This window comes from Ambystoma mexicanum, chromosome 6q (assembly GCF_040938575.1).
Source record: "Ambystoma mexicanum isolate Mex_15411 chromosome 6q, UKY_AmexF1_1, whole genome shotgun sequence".
Classification (NCBI taxonomy): domain Eukaryota; kingdom Metazoa; phylum Chordata; class Amphibia; order Caudata; family Ambystomatidae; genus Ambystoma; species Ambystoma mexicanum.
Genome location: NC_090937.1, coordinates 1,146,367,636 through 1,146,393,954, shown reverse-complemented (window position 1 = coordinate 1,146,393,954; position 26,319 = coordinate 1,146,367,636). Strand labels below are relative to the sequence as shown.

General features: G+C 45.5%; 1 protein-coding gene across 1 annotated transcript in view; it reads left to right on the top strand.

Moving 5' to 3' along the window:
- The window catches only part of GRXCR1 (glutaredoxin and cysteine rich domain containing 1), a 521,709-nt gene extending 499,849 nt beyond the window's left edge, over nucleotides 1-21,860 (top strand). Inside the window, exon 4 of the mRNA XM_069630333.1 lies at nucleotides 21,621-21,860. Coding sequence (XP_069486434.1) covers nucleotides 21,621-21,800 — 180 coding nt within the window. The 3' untranslated portion in view covers nucleotides 21,801-21,860. The remainder of the gene's footprint in view (nucleotides 1-21,620) is intronic.
- The last annotated feature ends 4,459 nt before the right edge of the window (nucleotides 21,861-26,319 follow it).

Genomic DNA, 26,319 nt, shown 5'->3' with positions numbered 1-26,319 from the left:
CAGTGGGTATTCCGGCACCCTGCAGCCGCTCCGAACTTGTACCTGCAAAATAAAAAGACAGTTAGAGCGCATCGTGAAGCAGGCAACAAGCGCTTACTTATGTGCTTCCAGGCGCTTCTATTCATCACACGGGCTCCATCTTCAACTCACTTCAGCCCGTCATCCGCCATCGCCGGAACCCTGCAAAACAAGAAACATCATTACTAAAGACTTTAAAGACATTAGAATTACTCGAAACTTACCGTTCGTGCAGTAAACGACGGACAGCAGTCCTCTGAAGTCAAGAGGCCTGCTCCCCTTATCCAGTGAAGAAACTGGTTACAGCACCCTGCCCCGAGGCATATGGAGAGCACGGCGTTCACTTACCTAAGGTGAGAGCGTTAACCTTTGGGGTTCTACAGGAGAAGAGAAAGGGAAGAAGAGAGAGACATTCAATAACCCAGTTCCTTAATCCCATATTTTCTATCTGCAGACATCTTACCCCTCGAGTCAGACATACAGTACACAGAGGTCCAGCCCAAAGAGCCAGCCGTGTGTTACACATCACCTTTGAAGATACGGTATACGCCCAGTCAAGACCGGCGCCTCTACGGGAATCAGGTGAGCGTTACAGTTCCCAGCAGACCGCGGTTAAGTATGCATATGTCACTTTATTTGTAACTCTCCGCCCTCGAGCCCATCTACCGCCGGTAGATCCTTACTGTGCAGGCAGGCTGAGCTCCTTCTATACTATATGAACAAACACTGTGTTGTGCACTTGTAAGCTTAGGTACCACACAGCCACTGAGTACATGGGAGACATTGACCCCGTGCTCCCAGATCCACTAGGGCAGGAATGTCAATTGCCCAGTGGGTATACTGCATGTATTTTATGAGGGTGACCAAAAACGGACAAAAAAGGATTGAGTCCTGTGTGCTTTTAAGCCGCAGGCCTTTAAATCACTTGGCGTGAGATGGCTTCTGGGTCCTGTCCTGCTAGGCTGAGATTCGGTGAAGTGTTAGCATCCGTCTTGTAAAATTAGCATGTGCTGATCACTTCAAAGTAGAAAGGACTCCACATGATTGGACCACTTGAGCCTTAATTGTAGGGTGGAGGGGGAAGGAGAGGGGTGAACAGGCAAAACTGTCTGGCAGGTGCAGAAGAAGTAGGGGCAAGGTGGAGATCCAAAAGCATAATGCCGAGGAAATACAGCTCCGGAGGAAAGGCAACTGTTGCAGAAATGTTATAGGTTTAGAATTGCCAGTTATTCCTGTGGCTTTTTTTCCATTTCTTGCTGGCACCCAAGCTTGTAAGGTCAAGCTTTTCCAATTACCCGTACAGTAAGGCTAGTTTTTTATGTCTGGTTTCGTAAGGTTTGATACTTTGGTTTGGCAGTTATGCGGAGTGCACTGCATTTCAGACGAGAACAGGTATTACGTGCCATTGCCATAAAGATTCTCTCCTAGCCGATTTGTGGATGGGTAGCGCTTCGTGGGCTTGCTGGGTGAACAGTATCTCTGTGCAATTGTGTTTGGAGCCTGCTGTGTTTCCCCGTCTCTCCAAGGGGGACCTCCTTGAGCTGATGAGAGCCACTCCAGACACCTATATAACTGGATTGGCCCCTGCTGCGGAACACCTATACACATCCAGGATAATGTGGCGAGTCGGAAGAAGGAGTCGGAAATACTCTGGACAGGTTGACTTTCCCTTGATGAAATTATAAAGAAAATGCCTATTTCCCCCTAATGCTAGAGGGGTTCCATGCCTTACTAAAGTAACTGAAAGTGCTTGTCTGTCGTCACAAAGTGTCAAGTAAATGTCCTCAGTCCTAAACGCAACTCTATCTGACCGTTCCATTAACACCAACAACTTAAGTCGGCCAAAAGAATGTCTCTCATCTCCTGGTCATTTCCCTTTTGCCTTCTTGGCAGTGGCTTTCTCTCAGGGTTTTTATTTTAGCTCCTTATATTGTCAATAAACAAAATCTCTCTGTTTCTGAAATATGTTGCTTATGCTGATTTTCTTTGACACTCTCTTGGAGTTTCCTTCATGAGTTCTTGTAGCTAATCCTAGTTGTTTATTGGTCTTTTATTCTCTTTAGTGTTATGCTTATAATGATTCTCCTGAACATACTGTCTTACATTCTTTACTTTACTTTCAGGTTTCTGACACCCTGAGATCCAACCTTCCTTAAGGTTTTATTTGTGTTAGGAATCCCCCCTCCTGGGTTTCTCTATTGGTTTCTTTCTCTTGTTATTTAATTCACTTGACAGTTTCAAATCACAATTCCTTTGACCCTTGGATACGGGTCTTCACCACCCTTCAACACTGAGCTGCTATTCCCCTCTTTCCAGGGTATTCGTTTCCACCTTTCCTTCATTTCCCACTCACCCTTGTTTGTCAAGCTCTTCATTTGTTCCTCATATATTGACTTATTCAGGTTTACTATTCGAGTGTAGCCCTCAGGCCTTTCACTCATTCCACTCCTTACAATAGGTTGCCACGGCGGCCTCCTGCTTCTCCTATTTTCCCCTGTACCATTGTTTGTCCCGGGTGACATTGCGTGGCTCAGCACTTGCTGGGGTAACCTCCCTCGTGTTTTCGGTCTCGGGTTTCTCCAACATTCTGTTCCTTGTGTCTCTGTCGGCTACTGTAGTCGAGTGATGCTGGCCAGTGGGAGGTGTCGGCGCTCCCTGCTGTAGGGGTTTCGGCATTGTTAGGCAGGGGTCTGGCACACTGCAGGATGGTCCTGGTCACACCACCACGTCGGACAGGTTTTCTCTCCCCATCTTCACAACGGCTTCCCCGTTGTCTACTTCGCTGGGCCTCCGGTGTCTGGAGCTGGCGTTCTTCAGTTTGTCGAACAGTCGCAGGTTCCACGGTTTCCTCCTAGTCTGCCCCTCCAAGGCGTGATTATGCTAGGGGGGTTCCCCGTGCACCATAATCTCTTTCCTCTTGTGATCCACTCATCCCAATTATATATAGATCTCTTCTTAAAGAGATATTCTTTATGGAAGGCTGTCACATATATGCATATACGGTAGGTGGTCTAGAGAGTTCCTTGTGGAAATGAGAGTAATTGCCCCCTAAGAGGAAGTCACTCCCAGTTTGGGTCAACTTGCCCAGACCCCTAGGGAGAGTCTTGCGGAGTGGACTCACCTCCCTAGCCTCAAAAGGGGTGGGTCCAACCTGGAGAGAAGGGACGAATACCTTTGATTGGTCACAATAACTAAGGGGATGCAACCCTAGATCGGTAGGCACTGCCTCAATGGCTGCCTGTCTCCCAGTAGATGGTACAAACAGCCGTCATTCAGAACCCCATATGGGACTACCAGCCCCTCTTCAACATCCCTAAGTCTGCGATTCCGGGATATGGTGCACTTTTTGGGCGGGGTGCCCGGCCTATTTCTTGTCCCTGTCCGACCCTGCTTGTGGTGTGCTTTGTCTCACCTGTATGTTTGTGTGAGTGAGTTCCCATCCGAGATGTGCCCTGGTGGGTGTGTTGAAAAAGGAGAGGTGATTTATGTAGAGTCTGGAAGAATGTATATGGTCCGAGTGTGTTCTCTGGTGTGCGTGTGTACAAAAGAGGGGAGGTGTCTTATATAGTGCTTGCAAGAAGATATGGAACGTCTGTGGTCAATAAGAATGCTGTGAGAGGGATTAGAATGTTTGGGTATGAGTGAGGCTCCAGCCCAGGCAGTTGGAGAGAGTTAGGCCTGGGTGGTGGGAGCCAGTGGTTTTCTGCCACGTTCCTATGCAACTACTTGAGACAACTTAATGGAACATAAGAGCAATTTACCAGAAGTGTCACAGAGCATCCTTTATGGGAACACAAGCAATCATAGGCATGCTGTGTGGTCTAGCAGTTTGGATAAGACTGCTCGCATTGGTGGCAGGACAGCAGCCCCTGAAGAAGCAGCTCCAGACCATGTTGGCCCGTGTTAGCCTGTGGTGCCTGCAGCTGTCCACCATCAGCGACCGACAAGGTAGGAGACCAGCACCTGCTGCTCCCCAGTAAAATGTCCAAACCCAATGAAATTCAATTTAACCCCACCTGTTGTGTCCTATCACACTTAGATTCAGCCCACAGCCAAACAGCTCCTAGTGTTTCAGATTGCTGCCTGCCTCTTGAGTTACCGCTACTACCACTATTGCATTTACTGTTGTTCCCTCGTGTTAGGCCCTTTCTCCCTCTATCCAGGCGTCCCAAACCTAGGCGCTGCTATTGCATTCACTGTTATTGCATCTACTGTTGTTCCCTCATGTTAGGCCCTTTCTCCCTCTATCCAGATGTCCCAAACCTAAGTGCTGCTATTGCATTATAGCTCAGTACACTTCCTGCCATCTTATTAATAGGTGCCTCGACCCAGACTCGACTCCTTTGGTCCTAGCCCTCTGGATGTGCAGCTACTCTCTGACCCACACATCACTCAGCTGCTGATGTGCTCCATCCCACAATCATGACCGACCTCCCCTCCCTGATGGAGAAACCTAGGTGTCTAGACAACAAAGTCCGCCGCTGCACCCCCTCAACCCTGCCCCTTCGGCACCACACCCACTCACCATAATGCACCACCCCCAGCACCTGCGCCCCGTACTAGCACCCTCTTTCAGGAACCCCCCATCATCCCACATCAACTTGCCAACTCAGACCATTGTACTCAATCGCCGATACTCTGTCCCCCCTCTGACCTCCTAATCACTATCCCACAACCAACTCTGAAATCAGAGGAGCACTCTGGCACGCCAAACACTGCACACCTCATCCCACACATTTCAGCCCAAGCAGCCCACTCGCCGGCCTTCTTCCCCCAGGCGTCTACAGAGAACAATCCCCTTCTCCCCTCCCTTACACCCCATGCAATTTCCACCTTACAAGCCAGAGGAGCTCTCTGGCTCTCCAAACACCATGTGTTCTATGCAAATAACACAGCATCTGTGCACTCACTCAGGAACTCACCCCCAGAGCAACCCCACCCACCCCAGCACACCCGCCCCTGCCAAAGCCCTCTTGAGACCTGCACTAGCACCCACACTCGTATCTAGTGCTTCACGTCACACCATCAGGGTCAACCCTCCACCAACACGCACTCCATCCACGCCCCCCACATCAGCCCCACTCCTCCTCACCACCTATTCCTCTTCCTCAAATGCAGCATCGCCTTGACAGAGGTCTCACAAAGACAACCGCACCCCACAAACTCCGCACAACTCTGAACTCCCACCTCTTCACCTGAAAATCTCCCACACCACCGTCTCCCCCACCCTCCGCTCCCTCTCGACCCCCACCCACCAACCTCCCCCTTCAAACCCTTTCCCGTCTCTCAAAGTAGCACGTCTTGCCCTTTCTATAACCATCACCTCATCCTCCTTCCCCTCTGACCTGCCTACCCTCTCTCACATCCCCCTGGCAGTCAGACCCAAAAAACGCAGAAAAGGTGACTAGCCCTCTCCCTCGACTCGCCATACCTCACCACTTCTTCATTGGTTCAACCTCCCATCCTTCCCCTCCCCTGCCATCAGGCCCTTCCCTCGCCCCATCTTCACCCTTTTGAACTCGACCTCTCACCCAGTACTCCTAAACCCCTAGCACCCACCAGACTCAAACCCCAAACAACTTACATGACCCCACACACCTCACATGCACCACTCTCCATCCCCCCGCCTCCCAACCCCTCTAACATACCTACCACTGCCCGCTTATGCTTCCCGCACCCCATCAACCTGACCCACTCACCTCTCCCCCAAAGAGTACCTACATCCCAACCCCCCACTACCACCCCTCTGTCAGTCTCAACTTGCCAGACTAATCCGACTACTCCCAACATTGCAAAGGGCACCTATGTAGACCGTACATTCCCAGCCACGAGCATCAAGAAAATCACTTCACCTCATGAAATCACATGCCTCCTTTTCAATGCCCGCTCCGTGGTGAAAAACAGACACAGCATCTTTGACCTCCTATCCTCTGACAGCCCTGACCTCACCTTTATCACTGAAACATGGCTCTCCGACGATTTTGCGCCACTCGCACACAAGGCCTTCCCCCATGGCTACTCGCTTATCTCCCACAACAGTCCTTCCAGAGGTGGCGGAGTGGCAATTCTCTACAAACCGCATTTCTCCATCTCTCTCACTGAAACCCACACATGCAATGCTAACTGTGAATCCCTTCTAGTAAAACTCTTGCTAGCATCAACACTCACTCACAGCTTTGTATACATTCCCCCTGGATATGACAGACATTTTGCCAACAATCTCTGTGACTCAATAGCTACCATTCAGGTAAATCACCCAACATTCACACTACTGGGAGACTTCAATATATGGTTTGACGTGCCGAACAACCCTATGACCCAACCCCTGGTCGACAGTCTTGAGGCACTCAACCTCTTCCGTCATAGCACAGGTCCAACTCACTCAGGAAGTCACATCCTTGATGCGATCTTCAGCAGTTAGGACCTCGTGTCTACATACAGTCCCAAACCACTTATCTAGACAGACCACTCTGCCATCCCTTTCTCTATCCACACACCAGCACATCCTACCAAAGCTCCCCCTACCCTCACCTTTGATCACAAATGCTGGAACAAAGTCAGGGTACTCCCCGACCTAGCCGAAACCCTGCTACTCTGTCCCCCAACTACGCCGACCTGTGGTAGACTTATAACCATCGAATCCTTTGACTCCTGGATTAAAGAATCACTAATTCCTCTCACCCTCTGACGCCCTGCAACCTCACGCAAAGGACCGTACCCCAAATGGTTCACGCCCCACCTGAAGACTTTCAAAAGTCATAACTCTTGAGAGCAAATGGTGAACTTCTAAAACCGCTCTCAACAGATCTATGTTTGTCTGATAACACTGAAAGTTGGACCAGACGGTAGCGATGCGGTTGACAAGAGGTGCCAGGGAGTGAACAGCCAGGAAGAAAGGTTAGACAGCTCGGAAACACCACAAGTAGAGAGACACAGATAGAAGAGAGGAAGGATCCTAGTTGGACCTTAGAGGGTTGGTCAATGAGAAAGGAGGTAAGCCTTACCAGGGCCTGATCAGTGATACCCAGGTTATCACGGAGGCAATGCAGGATGGCATGATTGACCATTTCAAAGGCAGAAGAAAGATTGAGGAGAATGAGGACAGAAGGAAGGTTAGAGAGGAGGTCTTCACAGGTGTTCAGGAGAGCAGTTTCCGTGATTCTGGCAGCTCTGAAGTCAGACTGGTGGTCGTGGAGACAGCCAACAGATTCAGTGTGATGATTAAGCTGAGAGATGGCCAGCTTTTTCAAGAGTTCGCCCAGAAAAGGAGTGATGGAGATCAGCCGATAGTTAGCCGGGGAGGAAGGATTGGCAGAGTGATTCTTTAGAAGGGAGTGCACAAGGGAGTGCTTAAGGGGGAGGCAAAAGTTCCAGTGGCAAAGGAGTGTTTGCAGAAATGGCCAAAGGCTACAAGGAGGGTGCCAATGTGGTCTTTGATGGTTCTGGATGAGCAGGGTAGAGCCTGCTTTGGCGAGACTTTCATAGATCGGACTTGTCTAGAAACATCATCAGGGGTGAAAATTGGAAAGGTTGGAAAAGGAGGAGGAGAGACAGCCACATACGGGCCAGCAGTGGAGGAGGAGGTAGAAGAAGAGAGAGAGGACAGGATGTCCTGAGTTTTAGTGATGAAGTGAGAAGCCAAGGCCATGCATAGGGCCTGGGAGGGAATAGGGGAGGTAGAGACTACAGCAGGATTGGCCAGCTCCTTGCAGATGTTGAAGAGTTCGGCCGAGATGTTAGATGCCGCTGAGACACAGGCTTGGATGTGAGCTCTCTTCTTGGCGAGGACAGAGAGTCTGTATTGTCTTTGGAGCAGGCAACAGGCCAGTTTGTCAGAGGATGCGCCTGATGCCATCCACTTCCTCTCCGCCTCCCTGCCCTTGCTTTTATGGGTGTCGGGGTCAGAGTCGTACCAAGAGTTGCACTTGGATTTGGGCTTCAAGCGGATCCTCATGACGGGGGCAAGGATATAAATAGTGTTAGTGATAGAGAGAGGAAGGTTAGAAAGGGCTGTGTCAGGATGTGAGTCAGCCAAAGTTGCAGAAAGAAGAGAAAAAGTAGCGGCGAAAGCCTGCGCTGACACACGCTTCATGGCAGATGACCGAGAAGGTAAGTGGCAGTGCAGGGGTCGGCTTGGCCTGAGGGGTAGAGAGAGGTGGGAGGAAAGGAGAAAGTGATCACTCCAGGAGAGAGGAGTGGTGAGAGGGAGAGATGGGCAGGTTGCATCCAGGTGGATGCTAGGGTCTCTGAGGGGGAGACATTGAGAGTTAGAGGAAAGGTGGGAGGAGGGAGGAGGAGAGGTCAGGCCACTCGGATGACAAAGAGGGAGAGATTGAGGTACAGACCAGGCATTCAAAGGAGGAGTAGTGCTGCAAAGGGATGAAAGAAGCAGGGATACACAGGAAGATCAAGGCTACACCACGACCGGGTCTGTTGGTTCTGGTTTCCCAAAGGATCTTGTAGCCATCAGGAAAGAGAGTGTCAAAGCTTGTGACAGAGCTGGACGTGAACCACGTCTTGGTGAGACCGAGAACATCCAGATCAAGTTCTTCCAGGAGACGGCAGAGGAGTGTTTGACAGCAGAGCAAGAGTTAATAGTAGCAATTTGGAGCAGGTTGAATGACTTCCATGGAGGTGTACAGGTCAGAGGTACGTCCTGCGGAGGTATTGGAGGTGCCCGAAGGAGGGCAGACTAGGAAGGTGGAGACAGCAAGGTAGCCGGAGGAACAGGGTGCCAGAAGGGTAGCGGTTAAAGGTGGCAACAGGGTGGTGAGAGAAGAAGCATAGGGAGCCGTAGAGGTGACAGAGGAAAGAGGCGGCAGAGGAGCCAGAGAAGGGATAGCAGGAGAGGAAAGGAAGTTTATAAGGTGCAGGAAGCATCTATCAAAAAGGAGGAGGTTGGCCTAAGGGCCTTGGACCTACATGGTGCCATTAATGTAGACATTTATGATGGTCTTGGAGGAGTGGAAGGATCCCAGGAGGTCCTCCCACCGGGTCCCACCATTAATGGGAGAAGGGGAAAAAAGAGACAGAACCAAGACCATGTGGGGGAATACATAGGCCTGCAGAGGGAACAACAAAGAGGATGCCTCTAAGGGTCTGTCTGGAGGAAGCACTTGTGTAGGTATCAGCGATAGGGAGGCCTGGGTTGGAGACCTGGATGTCCCTTTGAACTTCTTATTGCCAGACTTACTGAGAGAGATGGGATAGTCGATAGAAAAACAGTTTGAGAAGATAGGTGAGACAGAGAGGTAGGGCTGAGGACAAAAAGAAGGGAGGGACACAGAAGGAGGGGTAAACAGTGGACAACAAACAACGGCCAGAAAATCAGGTGCAAAACATGGACCACAGCAACAGAAGCACAAAAACCCAATCAGAGGGGGGCGAAACAAGTCGTCAACCAAAGGAACCTAGAAGTAAAGTAATGAACACAGCAGGAAGGCAGGCAATTCAATGTGGGCCAAAAACCTTGGGGAGACAAAACCTGAAACACAATACACAAAGTCAATCACAAAAGGTACCTAGAAGTAAAGGAATAAACACAGCAGGAATGCAGGCAATGCAATATGAGCCAACAATCGGGGAGAAAAACAAAACGTCAAGGACACTACACACATGATCAGGGCGGGAGCTAAGAAGGGGAGATGGTGCGTGGGGAAAGTTGGGACATAAGATACGAGGGAGAGCATGCAGCCTAAGATGCGATTCTCAATTCTCAATGGCCTAATAGCCATTCTCAATTCCTTTCATTCATCTCAACGAGTAATATGGATACTTTTCAATTTGAGAATGTTTTTTCTTCAGCGCAGCGACTTTTATTCAAGGTTTTACTATCTTATTGTCTGCATCTGATTGCTTCGCTTTGCTTTCACTCAGAACTTTCTATTAACATGCTGCCTGCACGCGTTGGCATTGACACAATGAAATTCAGCAACTTTCACCTGCATACCCGGTTGCTCCTTCGGATTGAATCTCACTGGTCATGCTGTTGCTTCTGTTAGCTTCTGCTTCTTACCGCTGAGGTCAGTGTCTCACCTCCTGCCCCTCAGATACTCCTGAGCTGTTACCTCTCTGCCCGGGGGAACAAGCAACTTTGTATGCTCACAAAAGGGACCACAGCGTCTTTGGGCTCCCTTCTCTGGACTCTGGTTCCTTGGAGACACGGTTCCCTCGCCACGTTTCCTCTTGCAGCCTCACTCTGCAGTCGGTAAGCATCTCAGCGTCCCATTCTCCACCTTCTTGGCTGTTCCGGCTCGACTGTGACTCCGACTCGCCCTTCTACTTGTACAACTTGCTTTCGCTGATCACTCCTTTTATACTCCTGTGGAGTAGTAACCAGCTGCAGGTAGGCATGATCAATTTCAAGTGCCTGACTTTGCCGGACCTTGTTAAGGGGACATCTCCGTTCAGTATGGCACTAAGGGACATTACTACCCATGCATAAAACAAAATGGAAAGAAATTCCATTTCGCCGATTGTAGGTTGTAGGTGAAACGATCTAAAACAAAAGGATTGAATACAATAGGTTTGAGTCAAAAGGACCGAAAAATAAAAGGTGAAATCTTTATTTTTTTATTTTTTTGGGCCTCCCCCCCCCAAATACCCATTTTTGGTGTAAAAAACACTTTTTTTGCTATACAGAAACCAAAAAAAAAAATACATTTTAAAAAAGACATTCAACCCTTTTTTTATATTTTGAATGCTTGGTATTACACTCAACAATTTTGACTGGGGTACATTTGTAGGCAAACAGCCTAACACTCTTGGGCCCCTATTCCACTCGTAGCCAAACGGAACGACTCTTGTAATTGGCTACAAGTCCCCAAAGAGCTATAAACCTAATCAGGGTTTAGCTAGCCAACTATGATTCTATAAAGACCACTTCCCTGAGGAACAGTTGTGTCCTGCTGGGAGCTGTTAATTATTGTCAGGTACGGGAGGAGTGCTTCAGCCGGAAAGGGTCTTGAGTACGGAGTGTTGCGGTAGTTTTCCCAGGTATGCCAGAGGTTGTCTGGGGGTCCGCCTGACTCTCAAGGGCCCAACTCTCTTCCCCAGAATAAATGGAGGACTCAGCCAACAGAAGGTTCAACCTGCAGTTTATTACAAAAAGCAACAGGGATCATACAAAACAACCAAGTTTCTCCAGTACTTTTCAGTATTCCATGGTGTGCGTTAGTTTGTAGTGAGCTTACGTCATCCCTGGGCCCTTCCCTGAAAAACCTATCACCACAAATGATTGGGTATTGAGAGTGGTAATACCTATGGGTGCACCCTATTGAGGTAATTCTACTGGTCCTTGCATGTCAGGTGGTTGGCCTGTCCCGTCCCCAAGAAACTATCTTTTAAATTGCTGCAGAGTAATGGGCTTACCATTGGTTCTTGCCCCTTGCCATCCACCCCTGATTTTCTATTCTGTGATTGGGTAGAGCTGATCTCCCCAGGCCTGGGACTCGATCAGTTCTCTGTGCACCTCTTCAAGGCAATGTGAACGATTATGTGTCTGTATTGTAACTTATGGTGTACCACCTTTGCCTGTGAGAATGCGCTCCTACGTTGCTTTCCTTGTCTGGGTTTGCTGGGATCGGGTCTGCTTTCCCACCATGGGTGAATGTCCATTGTCTGGCTTGGCTGCACCACGTGCTTGGAAACAAAGCCAAGCCCTTGCACTTGCATTTGTGAGGATTTATTTCGATTCTCTTTAGCTGGTCCCTTGTTGTCTAAAGGTATCTCTGACCTTGGCTGTGAGCCTGCTTTGCGCTCCGTGCAGTCTGAATCAGCTCTTCTCATCTCTTGCTCTGTAACTTGAGGCCTTCTGTAATTTTACTTAGACTTATAATATGATTTCTACATGCCCGTGTTATGCTAGGTAACCTATAGGTTAGTCACAAATGGTTCTACCAGGCTCCATATATACTCCTGTAATCCCATAGGGTTAATTGCTTTAAGCATCTGCAAGCTTGCTCAGGATCTGTTCTTGCCTTGCGTTTCTGCGTTCCTGCATTTGTCTAATGAGAAAAATAATAAAAGCTGTGACAGTATGTATATGTATCCGCCCTCTAGCTATAGAGCTGTGTATGCTTGTTCTTCGTGTATGCAAATGTGTGTTTGTGTGATGCAGTGCAGGAGTGTGAGTGTGCTTCCTGACTAATGCTGCTATGTCGTGGTGTCACTAATGACATCAGCATCATGGCTTCTTGGTGCTTAATCGAGACTGTCTATTAGGGTATTTCCATCCTCGCTCTCCGTTGTCTCCCTATACCTGTAAGAATGTGCACTGGATTGGGTCTGTATGGTTGATTTAGGGGATATTTTTCCATGTACGTGTCAGCAAATGGTGCACTTGGATTTCATCCATAATAAGATGGGTGGCTGCAAGCGTTCCTGGCTCGTCGTCCTATCATGTTTCTGGGGGTGAGGAGGGGCATTCTTGGGACCCTCTCTTGAGGAGGGAGGCAGATGCATACAATGTGGCCTTGAGGGATGCAAGGATGGCAGTGAGGTCTTCCATAATGGATGTCTTGAAAATTGTCCAGATAACTTTCATTTTGCGAGATGGGATGTGTAGCGTGCTGTCAGTTGTAACGTTGGTTTCAGCATTAGTGCAATTCTTTCAGTGGGGTAGGTGGGGCAGGACTTTACATCAAGGGTATGACGCATGCATGGGAGGAAAGCAGCACTTCTACCCAGCTGTTTCATAGTTAGCAGCACTTGGCGCTGGGGTCCCATCCAGTCCGCAGGCGGTGTTTCAGCAGAGGTGCAGAGAACCCCCAACTGGCCCTCCGCAAGAAGCTTTAGGAAATATGTAACCCGTACCCTGCTTCAGGTACCCCTCTCCCCCACCGTCGCCTGAACCTGAAAATCACACCCGACAAGCCCTCCCCAAACTCCCAACACTATACCCAGACAAAAGCACTCAACACAAGGGGTGTGATGGAGACAAACACCTGCATCGTGCTTTATATTGCAAGAGTTAATTACAGGTGCTCCGTCTACATGACATCACAGTGACCGGATACTGCTCTGCACTAGCATCCTGGCTGTGCCGGTGAAGACATTCTTTTCCTCCTCATCCAGTTTATACACCGCATAGCTGTGAGCACGGGCATCAGTACAAGGTTCCAGTCGCCGGCATCTTCGCTCTGTAGTCCGTGCACAGTGATAGTGTTAACGGCAGCCTGTTTCTCCTATCCCACGACTTATTCACAGCAGCTGATCCATAGAAGTCTGTAAGCATAATGCTGCACAGAGACAGAACCGCTGACCAACCCCGTCCCTCGCTTAAATCTCTAACTCGTAACTCCCCTCTCTCCCTTGCCACCCCTGCCCCTCTTTCCCCTTTTCTTTATTTAGCACTCGCCCATTTCAGAGCACATACTTACCCTGTTGACTGCAAGCTTAATCCCACAGGCAAAGCTGTCACTTGTCGCAGTTGTCCTTTCCCCTCCTCACTTGTCCCCCCATTTTCCTGTAAATAATGGTCTCTGATGGGTAGGAAAAAATGATGACCTTTGCTGTCATATTTTACTACCCTATCAAATTGTCTCACCTCTGCTTTTTTAGATTTTCTCCAGCATTGGATCTTTCATAGATTTACATACTGTGAATAATCAGCATTTCATTCTTTAGATGTCAAGAGGGCCTTAAAGTATTACTTCACCGTACAAAAGCCTTCAGGGCTACAAGACAACTTTTTATTGCTTTTGGGTGTAGCTTAGGCAGCAGTGATAAAGACCAAACCTGCAGAGATTCATAAACCTCTCAGTGTTTCATATTATTAGCGCTTGTATGCCAGAAGAAATGCACCCAGCAATTCCAAATGGGGGCAGAGAGCTCCCTGTGAGAAGTTATCCCACCTGAAAGAGGGCACAAGCCTCTGACCTTCACCAGTCCAAACCCTAAATTATAGTGCCCAGATGTCAACCCCAGACAAACGGCCATATGTGCTAATCCATCACAAGGATCCCTGTCCCTGTGAGTTGTGTTGCAAGGAAAGTAACACATTTAAGCTCAGGGTGGGAAGAACTGGAACAGCGCTGACGGTCTGGGATCAAGCACAGGTTTGGAGTTATCGTGACCTCAAAAGTAGCCTCTGCTCTCATGCTTGCAGTACCAGGTGCACATTAGGCCACAAATAGGAGATCTAGTGAATTCTTATAGTAATTACCAATTATGAGCTTTGCGCCTGATGGCATATGAAGAAGAATCCAATGTGGAAGAAGAGGAGCAGGTGAAGCTGGGACCAATGGCCTAGCATCCCCAGTGGACCAGGCCGCCTACGTATAGGGCCGCACCAACCAGCTACAAGGATTTCTAACCTATGTGATGTCAAAATGTGTTATCGGTAGGATTTTCTGACGGGTGGTAAAAAATGACATTACATGCAGTCATATTTTCCTACCCTGTCACATTTTCCTATCACTGCACAGCCTGTCAAATGTGCGTACCCATTGAAATGTACTCCCACTTTCCTTCTACACGGTCAAAATGTGCCATTGGTAGGATTTTATGACGGGAAGCAAAAATTGACAGAACATGCTGTCAGATTTTCCTACCCCGTCGCTCTTTCCTACCCCTGGGTGGGTTGCCCAATGCCTGCTCTCGGTAGGATTTTCTGACGGGTAGGAAAAAATGACAGGTCAGGCTGTCAGATTTTCCTACCCCGTCGCTTTTTCCTACCCCTGGGTGGTTTGCCCAATGCCTGCTGTCGGTAGGATTTTCTGACCGGTCGGAAAAAATGACAGGTCAAGCTGTCAGATTTTCCTACCCCGTCCCTTTTTCCTATCCCTGGGTGGGTTGCCCAATGCCTGCTGTCGGTAGGATTTTCTGACGGGTAGGAAAAAATGACAGGTCAGGCTGTCAGATTTTCCTACCCCGTCACTTTTTCCTACCCCTGGGTGAGTTGCCCAATGCCTGCTCTTGGTAGGATTTTCTGACGGGTAGGAAAAAATGACAGGTCAGGCTGTCAGATTTTCCTACCCCGTCACTTTTTCCTACCCCTGGGTGGGTTTCCCAATGCCTGCTGTCGGTAGGATTTTCTGACGGGTAGGAAAAAATGACAGGTCAGGCTGTCAGATTTTCCTACCATGTCACTTTTTCCTATTGGTAGGATTTTCTGACGGGTAGCAAAAAATGACATTACAATTCCTGTCAGATTTTCCTACCGATAGGATTTTCTGACAGATAGCAAAAAGTGACGTTACACCGGCAATGGAGAGTATCGGTTGCGTGGCCTGTGATGGGTGGACCATGCAGTCTGTTAACTGCACCAATACAGAGGGAACCCCTGCATGGGAGCAGCATTAAGAAATCACAGCCAAGAAACTGTTACCATATGCGTGACCTATAACGTGTGGACAGTGTAGTCTGTTAACTGCGCTTAGGCAGAAGGCCCTGCATGCAAAGCGAGTGAAAGGAGGAATCAAGAGTGTAAATATCCAGAAGGAGCAAGTCAATGAAAAGGTGGAACGACTTGTGTTGTAGCAAACGTGCATTGGTGAACCAGATACATAACCCTTGGTAAGAGGGAGAACTGCTAAGTGTGAACTGTGAACATTCTGTCTCGAACTTGGGGAAGTGAACTCCAAGGCCTTGTGGGACTTTTTTAAATTTAGGAAAGGGAACCTTCAGAGTTTTGTGGAACTGTTTTGAACTTGGAAAGAGGAGCTCAAAAGTAAGCCAGGAGCTGGAAGTAGCTCAGCACCTTGTTCGGAACACTATTTCCTGTACTGGTGATGGCAAACATAGGTTTTGGACACAGACAGACTTGACTCAGACTGTCCTTAGTTTCTTTAGGTAGGGAAATCCCACCTTAGCTTAAGGACAGTTAGGTCTTCATCCATCCTGACATTTAAGTTGAATAAAGTAAGTTTGTTTCAACTTTGAATCTGTTTTTTGTGTCTTGCCTCATGATGTCTTCACAGAAGACATACTTCATAACATGTCTATGATATTGAGGTTGTAAGACATAAATGGCAGATGAGAGTTGCTATAAGGGGTCTTAAATATGAGGGTTGGGGGAAAAAGAAAGGCCAAGTCAAAAAAGGTCAAACTGAGGTACCGGAATTGGCTAAAATATCACAAAGCTGCAATGTTATAGAAAGATGCAGAAGCTATGTTAGCAACCCAGGCCCTAAACTAGTGCCCACATGGATTCACAATTAAATCGTATTCCTGAATATGAATGGATTGGTTATTTCACATAAATGTATGACGGTGAGGCTATATGCACAGATTTCAGAAGTGTAACAACTGATGGTTCTTGGCCACTTGAGTTTGAATGAGGAAATATTCAAAAAAAATAATGTAAAATAGTTTAAAAAATCATGCATTCCAGGTCCTGTTGGACTGTCTAATGTTACTCTCAAGAATGCTCCCTATTTCTGGGCGAATATTTTGTATAAAATGTTTAGTCAAATTTGACTTGATAACATCCTGATGACATGGACATCTTCTATTATTGTGCCAATATTTTAAAAAGGTAATAGATTAGAGTAAAAAAAAAAGAAAACAGACCAATTGCTCTTCTAGATATTCCTGGTAAAAATGTTGTATGCTTGGTACATTTAAAACTAAGTAATAGGGTCAAATTTTCTGGTAGAGTGGATTTGTTTCAAGCGGGAGTTGTAAAGGGTCTGAATACCCTGTTAAATGGGTTTATTATGAATTTGATCAAAACATATTTGGCAATTATTGACTTTGCTGCTGCTTTTGATAGTGTGGACAGAAAGTTATTGTGGTCTACAATACAGAAGTGGTCATGCCCCCCATACTTTTTGGAAATAATAGAGGATTTCCATACTGATGCAAGTATTTCAGTACATTTAAATCAAGAAGGTCAATTGTCTCGTAGGGTTCTGACACATCAGGGGTTAAAGCAGGGGCGTATGCTGGCCCCTTCACTTTTTAGTGTATTTATCTGTGATATGCACGAGACACTGAACTAAGTCAGCAGTTTCCATCCAAAAATTGGTCCTCAACCCATCCGCCGTCTTTTATGACAATGACCTTCTGTTGGTGGACCAGACTGCAATTGGATTACGTCAATTGGTTTCCTTAGAGAGAAATGTGAAGGAGAATGCACTCTATATAAATGTCTCAAAAACTAATATCGTGCTAATCAAACCCTCTATAAAGGTAATAGAGAAGAGGTGTAATTGTTTTCTAAATCAAAATGTAGGGTAGACTCCTTCTCTTGTTTGGATTCTGTATTTCTGGGACAGCTAATATGTTAATAATAATAGACATTGAAATCAAAAACCAAACGTCTGGCATCACAGTAAAGCATAATAAATAGGAAATTTGGGAAATTCACTTTAATCCCTGTTGTACGCTTTTATAAATTAAGTTATTGCAACCTTTATTTATGGGGGTGAAACTTTTGTTCTCCCTGTAACCGACTTTTGCCTGCGCCTGGAAAACATGTTTTCGAAGAAGATCTCCTATTAAAGTAATTAGATTTGAGCTTGGCATAATGTCTATGCAGGCTATGATATCATGGAGAGTCATCTTTCTTTCTCGTAAATGCTTAACTGCAGCAGAAGCTGCTGTATATTCGCCCAAAGGTTAAATAATGCTGCAGGAAAAAGAGAAACCCTTTGTGGTCTGGATGCAAGTAATACTGTTTAACCTTACTGGTATGGATGTAAGTGTAGATGCAGTATTATCCAGTCCATCAAGTGTAAATAATAAGTGATATAGGAGTGACTGGATTGAGGCCTGCACAGATGTAAAGTGTTATAAGTCATACTACCATTTCAATAATGAAGAAAAACAATTTAATGTGATAGCTAAATATCTTTTTAAATGTCCATTTGTGAAACTTTTTTTGCAGCTTTTAAGAATTCGATGAAATCTATTCCCTACATATGAGGAGGTTGGAGCTCAGTTAGCATCCCTAGAGAAATTACAAATTGCCGATTCAGCAAACACGTGAATAAGTTAGAAAACTTAGAACACTTAATGATTGTCTGTCCGAGTTTACTAATACAGAGACAGATTCAACTTGATTCCTTTCTAAGATCTTATAGAACCTTTAAAGCGGAACTTTGGTAGTCAATGTTGTTAAACGCATCTAAATTGTCTCTGGTTGTATCTATGTTTAAATATCTAAATGTCCTTGTTAACGATATTTTAAATGACTTGTTTCGATAGATTGATAATTATTTAGATGAAGTGTTGTTTTAAAATGTATTTAAAATATGTATTTTATATTTTAACTGATTTATGAAATATTTAATGTGTATGTTCTATTTTAGATGATGTATTTTATTGACAAATAAAAAATACAAATAATAATAATGTGTAGGTCTATGTTTGTGTTCCATCTGCCACATTGTAAAAGTAAGTACTGCTCGCTCAGCTTCTCGTATGTAAGCCAACGTCATACAAATGTTATACATTAAGCAGATGCATACTCTGTGAGACTTTGGGCTACGGATTCATGTTCTCAATTCCATTTCATAATGTATGATATCGAGAACATAGCCATACCTTAACTTAACTGGAGCTTAACTGGAGAGTGTGAGTGTGAAGTGAGCATTCATAAATACACCGATTGTATGGTGCCGTGTGTTCCGGGTTCATATCTCCTTGCCAAAGTTCTACATTCATGTTTTCAAATGGTCTACAGTAAAAACACATTGGCTGGGTGAAAAGCACTTCAGGAGAGCCAATCGGGTCTAGTTGGTATGTCACAAAAATGCTTGCTACTGCAAATGTGCTCAAAGCTGGCCAGTGCCTCTGGTCTGAGGGAGGGGGAAAGGGGCTCAGGGTGCGTGGTGACAGTGTATACAGAAGGTGCTGACCGACACTGCTTATGCCTCTCATCTTCCATGTCTGTGGTCACCAGCGACTAATGGGGCTGCACAATCAAAGTCACCTGGGGGATCAAACTTGCTCATCTTGACCAAAGAGGTAGCCAACTCCACGCACTTGCCCCATTTGCCGTACACATATTGGCCACACGCGCGAGACTGAGGTAGGTACATGTACATGTTTATGTTTTAGCCAGTTCTCAAAGTCTACTGGTGCTCTGCACATCAGCTTTTAAGTACTGACTCTATAGTGTTTACATTTAACAAATAGTTCTTCTCTTTAATGGAACTCCTATTTTATATCACACTAATTGACAGAAAAAAAGATATGTCATGCATATTCTTTTCACCTATCTTCACCTTTTTCCTTACAGTAACACCCATTCCAAAATGTTCCATTCTATTCCATGCAGGCTTGTTCAGCCCTAACTATTACTCCTGACTTGCCATTTATAGCTGTAGGAGTGCAAGTTCCCGAATGGGTCTTGGGTGTTGATATGTAGTCAATGACTACTGCATTATACAATAAGCACTTTACTGCACATTTAAGTACTTTACTCAAGATCTCCTTAAATGACAGAGGCCCTCCTTCCGAGTAGGGCGGTAAGGGATACCGGGCACCGGTAAGGAGACCGGTGCCGGTAATCCCTTACCGCCCTACTACGAGGTCCCTTAGCGGGTCCCTTCCTTAACGCCAGGTCTGACCTGGTGTTAAGGACGGGACCAGTTAAGGGACCTGGGCGCAAATAACGGACTTGGCATACGCCGGCCCGTTATTTGCGCCCTCCCCATTCCCATTGAGCCCTATGGGGGCTCAAATGGGAATGGGGAATGGTTTGGTGAATGGGGACTTACCGGCCTTGCCAAGGTCGGACTGGACTGGTAAGTCCTCATTTCACCAATCCGGACACGGTACCGCTATTGGTGGTAGTCATGGCGAGAGAGTTAGAAGCATCAATAATGAGCAGACAGACAGTTTCATATAATAAAAGGAAAAGAACAATGATCGATTTAAGAGGGCTAATTAATGATCAATGGTGGGATTATAGACCCTAAAATCACCAGTTCTGCTGCAAGCATTGGTCGCCTGTGGGGGATGAAACTAGGTGAAGGTTCTGGTTTACGCTGATGACATTTTATGGCCGAAGCCATTTCCACTAGACTACTGATGCCCTGATTGAATCTTGCACAAGGTCTTAAGTGCTAAAGTAACTACTGTATATTGTGTACAATTGTAAAAGGTACATAGCACTTCACTGTAATGAAGCCCTTATTTCAATGTTCATAGCCAGTGCTGTCTGTATACTTGGGATTATACGCAAGCACAAATAACACTGGAAGGCTGCCATGGAGGGGGAGATGAGTAGAAGATCAGCATCTGGACATTCTAATGCAGGGGCGACACTGGCTAGCAGGTGGCTAGCTAAAGAAAGAGATACAATCAAAATATAGGCACAGTTACTTTACGCTAGTAAGAAACAACCATCTCCCATCACCTTACAAATTTCAGTCACATACATGCTAACGTTCTCCCATTCCCCTCTGAACATGGTTGCCCAGCAATACTGAAGTATTCATATTACAATACATAATGAATAGTTATGGAAGACCATTAAGAATGTAAGAACGTTGGTGGGGTGAATTGAACCCACAAATCCTGTGGCTGTTCACTTGCCAGGTGAGTTTTCTGACATCAGGTCAACCAATGCTGTGGAACCTTTCCTGAGTGTGTATGAGCCTACTTTCAGTACACGACACCTGCATACATGATGGAGAGTGCATGCATGTGCATTCATGAAGGACCCTGTTGAACGGACATTGTGGTACACCTGGTGGTGAAAGGGGTGTCAGCAGGTCATGTGGCTTTATCACCCGCATCTCTGGGACGTTTTAGTTCCAAAAAGACTGAGAACATATTTCGATAAAACACCTAGGTCAGGGGGAAAAAAGAATGATACATCGAAATGTCTCGCTTAATTAGTTAATCTGTCATCAACATGCCTCCACAGTAAAAGGGCATTCATGTGGTGTAGTTGAACCTTTTCGAATATGAAGAGTTAGTTAAACAAGCGTTATACATATATTTGGTGACACAAGCAGAACATTAAATTGGTACCGTTTTGTAACCTTGCTTAGACACCTGATCCCACAATCAAGATTTGTTTAAAACACATCTTGCAAAGTTATTTTACTTAAGTTTTGTTATTTGACATTTCCTGTCAAGGAGACTGTGGCCGCCTAAAGTATAAGGAACCCTTTAACACATGCAAGTATGGATTAGTAAAAACAAAAAGGCCTGCAATGCTTTCAACTGATTGCCTAAAGAAATCTCTCTTCCATATTGTAAACCATTAACTGCCACATTGTTTTTCTAATGGTTTTGGTTACTCATGAGGTCAAACGTTGCTTTTGCTTTGCATAAGGCACCCTACAGCTCTCTCATGTAAAAACAAAATGTCGCACTGCCACAAAATAATCAATACAGAAATTATAGCAATTACTCACATATGGATTCCCCCACAACCAAGACAGATTTTGAAATTCCTTGTTATATTTTCCTGTAGATGCCCGGCATTGCTCTAAAAGAAAATACGCATCTGTCATTCAACTGTTTGCCCACTGGATGCCACTGTTCCATTTACCTTTAGGGAAAATAAAGAACATTGTTTAAAGCAATGGGAAAGCAAACTTTATGTTAGGCTTACAGTATTTTCATGATATCTGTGCGTGGCATCGGTTTTGCCTGAATGGGATAACAACATGCTCGTCTTTTCTTTTGTGTTCCGGCAGAGAGTGCAACACCCGCACGCGTGCCCCTCCTGCGGGGGCTTTGGCTTCCTTCCGTGTTCAGTGTGCCATGGGAGCAAGATGTCGGTGTTCCGGAACTGCTTCACAGACTCTTTCAAAGCCCTGAGGTGCACGGCTTGCAATGAGAATGGGTTGCAGCGCTGCAAGAGTTGTGCCGGCTGAGCACGGGAACCGTCAAGTGTAGGACCTCATTTTATGATACTGCAATGGTTTCTTATATACACTTTTATAAACACGTCGTTTTGTTCAAGTGATCAAGAAAATAAAATTGGTTTATAATAAAGTTGTTGTGTGGGCCAGCTTATTAAGCTATCTTGACAGATTGTTTGCACTGTAAAAACACCACCTGCCCATTACCTCTTTGAAAAGACGTGTCGACATTTTTTAATTATTATGCACAGATCACAGCTCAGTGAATCTACTCTCGAGGCTACATTTGCAATGCTGCAGCCTCACATTATGTAGTATTAAGTGGATTCTATCTTCAGGGCCAATAATCCTGGTATGGCCCTCGGGCAGGGTCTACATATTGAATGCCTACTGTTTTATTTCTTTTTATGCCCGCAGACCTTCAGTTCCCCCTCCAAATGCACTTAAACCAATGTAAAGCAATTCTAAAGTTAAACCGGTCTCCGGCTTAAACCTCTGCAACGAAGAAGGCCTTTCTTTCTTTTTATAGAAAGTTCTGGATCTAACTTCTAAAATTCATATGACTGACTGCAGGAAGCTAATGCTGTATGAAAGTAAGGGGAGCAGCTAAGATGTCAATGTGCTGTGGGTCGGTGGGGAGTTGGCATGGCTGATAGCAGAGGGCCAGGGAGCAATGAGGTACAGGCGCCCTGTGAGTGAGGTGGCAGGCTCTTGCGCTGTAGCAGCCTGGCAGCGGGATTAGTAGGGAACGATAGCAATGACTGACTGATCCCCAGTACAGGATTCATCTAGCATCCTGATGGCCCCCCGGCACAGTCTCTTCACCTGGCACGCATGCTCTTGATGGGACCCCTACATTGGACTGGGCTTTCTTGCTAGAAGTATTGGAGTGTACATGCTGGAGGCACTGAAACCTGCTGGAGAAATCAGGTCACTGGAAATGCTTCTACAGTTGCAGGTCCACCCCTCGGACAGCCGTCAGGGCTTGAATAGACGCGGCACAGGTCCTAATTCCGCTGCTTTTGTTCCTGTTTTCTGTGGCTCATGGAAGCCAGCTAATAAAGTTGACTATTTTGTGACTTTTGCCATCTCCACATCGTGTACAGACTATGTGGAAAGTGTGACTTTATGAATCGGGAAACTTGTTGGGACCATGGACCTATTGTCCATTCCTTTGTGTCCTCATCAATATGGTGAAGGATCCTAATTAGAACTCAATCCTTCTGAATTGAACCCGGTTCCTGTGTTGCTAAGTCTTTGTATTTATTTAGTATTTATTTTGTTGTTATTTTGTTGTTATTGGTTCTATTTATAGATACTGTTTGCCCACTCTTTAACCATTTCATGGTTCAAACTCCCTTTTCTGTGCCATATCCCAGAATTGGGTGAACTCTGCACTATATACAAAAATAAAATCAGCAACATCAAATCCCATGGTGGTGAAACGCCAGGTGTTTTGGATTAGTCAGTGCAGCTGGTTTAATTGCAACTGTGGCCTCCATGAGTGCTTTACCTGACATCCAGCCACAGTGTCTGGGTTCTCCAGAAAGCTTAGCGGAATGAAAGGACTACTTTGATGTATTAAAGAAATCAGAGTACAATACAAGCAGACATGGAACACCAGAAGATACTTTGTCTAATTACCACATCCTCAACACCATGGGAATCAAAGTTAAAACAAATACTCTGTGGGGAAAAGAAAACACCTCCTGTAATACAGAGAGGAGATACATGAAATGAATGACGTTCCTCTGCAATTAACGGATGTACGAACACCAAATAATTAGATATATGTTGGAAAACCATTTCATCATGGGGTGAAAAAATCCTCTGTTGACCCAGTTAAGTAAATGAAGTGAAGCATTGCCCTGATGAAAGCGACAGTACATTTGTGAGTCACAGAAACAGGCCACCCTTCCGTATATGGCCTATCCTTCAATCTGTGAGATACCCTAATAAATGAAATAATCATTTGTTAATCAAATAACAAAGACTGGAGTATCAACATATTCATCTGTGGCAAGGACTCCACCTAGTCCTTGCTTCAATTCAGGGTAGAACGAGGTTATACCAACATCTGGTACTGTCCACTGAACCGTGAGTATTGCATTGCAATGATACAACTGGGGGACTCACTCAGTAGAGTCCAGTGCTGCAAGCTGATTGCAATAGGCAGACATGTTTCTATCCCATTTCGATAGGTGGCAGCACACCGCTCACTAGGACCAGCAGACATCTTGAGTAACAAGAGTACTATGTTTTAATAATGGGATTTTTCCCTCTTTGTGGTACACCAATGGAGAACGAGCAGGTGGGTGAGGGGGGCAGAGAGTGTTGATGCAATTTAAGCTGTGACCCATGTTGATAACACACAGTTCCAGAAAGCATAGAAAGCGGCGACACATACTGATTATACATATTTCCCCATCCTGCGCAGCACCTGACAGAGACTCACCTCCATTTCGAACATAATGTACACATGCTTTGTTGCTCGTATGGTGAATAATACAATGCATGTCAGTCAGTGATCAAAGTGGGCAGGAGCGGTGGGGAGCAGTGCTCCTCTACTTTTTTGAATTAAAGTTTACTGTTCATATACTTGTATTTTAAAAAGAAACCGTTTTCAAAATAAAAGTGAAGGAAGAAGTTGAAACGTGCACTTTTAGTGCACTGCACTGAATGTTCCCGTAAACATCAGGTGTGTTTTTATGGGGGTTTGTACTGTGCGTGGGAAGGGGCGTGTTGATGGGGTTTGTGGGGATGGGGGGGGGGGCAGGCCGTTAGGGAACATAGTTCCACCACTTTGTTTTGTACACTTCGACCACTGATGTCAGTTTCCACAGGAAAACGTTTGATATTATTCTGTCTTGGGGTTTGATAGCTCAGTAGGTAAACATACCCGGTCCCCACATCTGTGGGTGGTTACTACTTACGGGATTGAATTCTAGGGTGTGTGTTTTGAGTTCGATATATTGAATAGCGGCAAATTGGTTACACATAATCTGATTTAGCGCTGTCCTTATTTCAGGCGGCCCATTTTAGACACAGGCATCCCAGATCATGAAAGCCTGGCATTGACAGCTCGTCAATGTCAATGCACTGCAGATTGATATCTGCCTTGAGTTCTTAGTACAGCAAACAGGCACTGAGGCGTGTTGCTACAGAGCCCATTTAACCGATGTGACTTTAGGTTCAACACACATCATGTTCACGTATTATTCCTGTCAATTTGAATTTACGTTTATGTAGCCAAACATCACACACGCTTCTGTTTCTGTTTCTTGCTACAGATGAAAGAAACACCTGAGGGTCTGCATCGTCACAGATGACATTAAACAATTAAGCAATGTATAGCATATGTTGTGCCATAATTAATGGATGGATGCACACCAATTGCTTTGATTATTATAGAAAAAACACCAGTGAATAATTGCAGTATTTGATTGCTAACAGTTCTGTGAAACATTGACCTTTATGTTTTGAGGATGACCTTTAAGTGGTAGTTCTATATGTTTGTGTCATGGCACTGGTCAACTGAGCAGTGTTTTCTCTCAGAGCAGTGGCAGCACCAGGTTTCGAAGCTAGAGGGAGGGGGTGAAATGCTGTTCAGGGGGCGCTGCCACATCAGTCGGGTCATAGAGGTGTCAGGCTGGGGGCCACTACCATTTCCTTAATTTTGCGGGTATAACTAGATATTGTTGATGCTTAATATTCAAGAAAAAGCTGGCAGTGTTTTTTACCTGATATATATTTCATTTATAAAACCTGACAATTTCAATTTGATAACGAAATCTAGAGATCTGAATAAGATCAATCCATCAGCACGGTTAAAAATAACAATTCAATTAACATTCAAAAGCAAGCAATATACCATATCATGCTGGTGGTAACCATGCAAAACAATACAAAACTACAGACTGCAATGTTTTAATAATTTTCCAAGATTCTCTGACACAAGGTTGACTGCCTGGCCCAAAAAATTCATCATTTGACCAGACATTTGAGTTTCAAAATAAAGTACCCTGGTAATATGAATTCCAATATAACACCAGATTGGGAGTGGGACCAAAAATAGCCTTTTGTCCCATAAACAAACAAATGCAACCTCCTGAACCAAAGCCAAATATTAGCAAACAACTTAAGTACAATTGTATACACCTTTCAATGTAATTGTAATGATCCCATGAGTGCATCAGTTGAATACCTTTTGTAAACATGTCTTAGTACCAAAAAGCCAACATGTAGCCAAACATAAATATCCCTAATATCAAATGCTTATTGCATAACAATGACTCAATAAATGCACACAAACACTTACATGTAATGAGGATGAAACTGTTCCTTCAAATACAACGTGAGAATGAAATTGTGTCCCATGCGGGCGTAGGCTACAGAAGACTTATGTACTTTAATATATTTTGCTGCAAAAGATTAGGACCAAGAAGCCTTCTGCCACAGCAAAGTCCTATGGAGCATCTGCACTACAAAGCCTTTGTGTGATTTCATTGAAGCACATGTCTGAATTACTTTA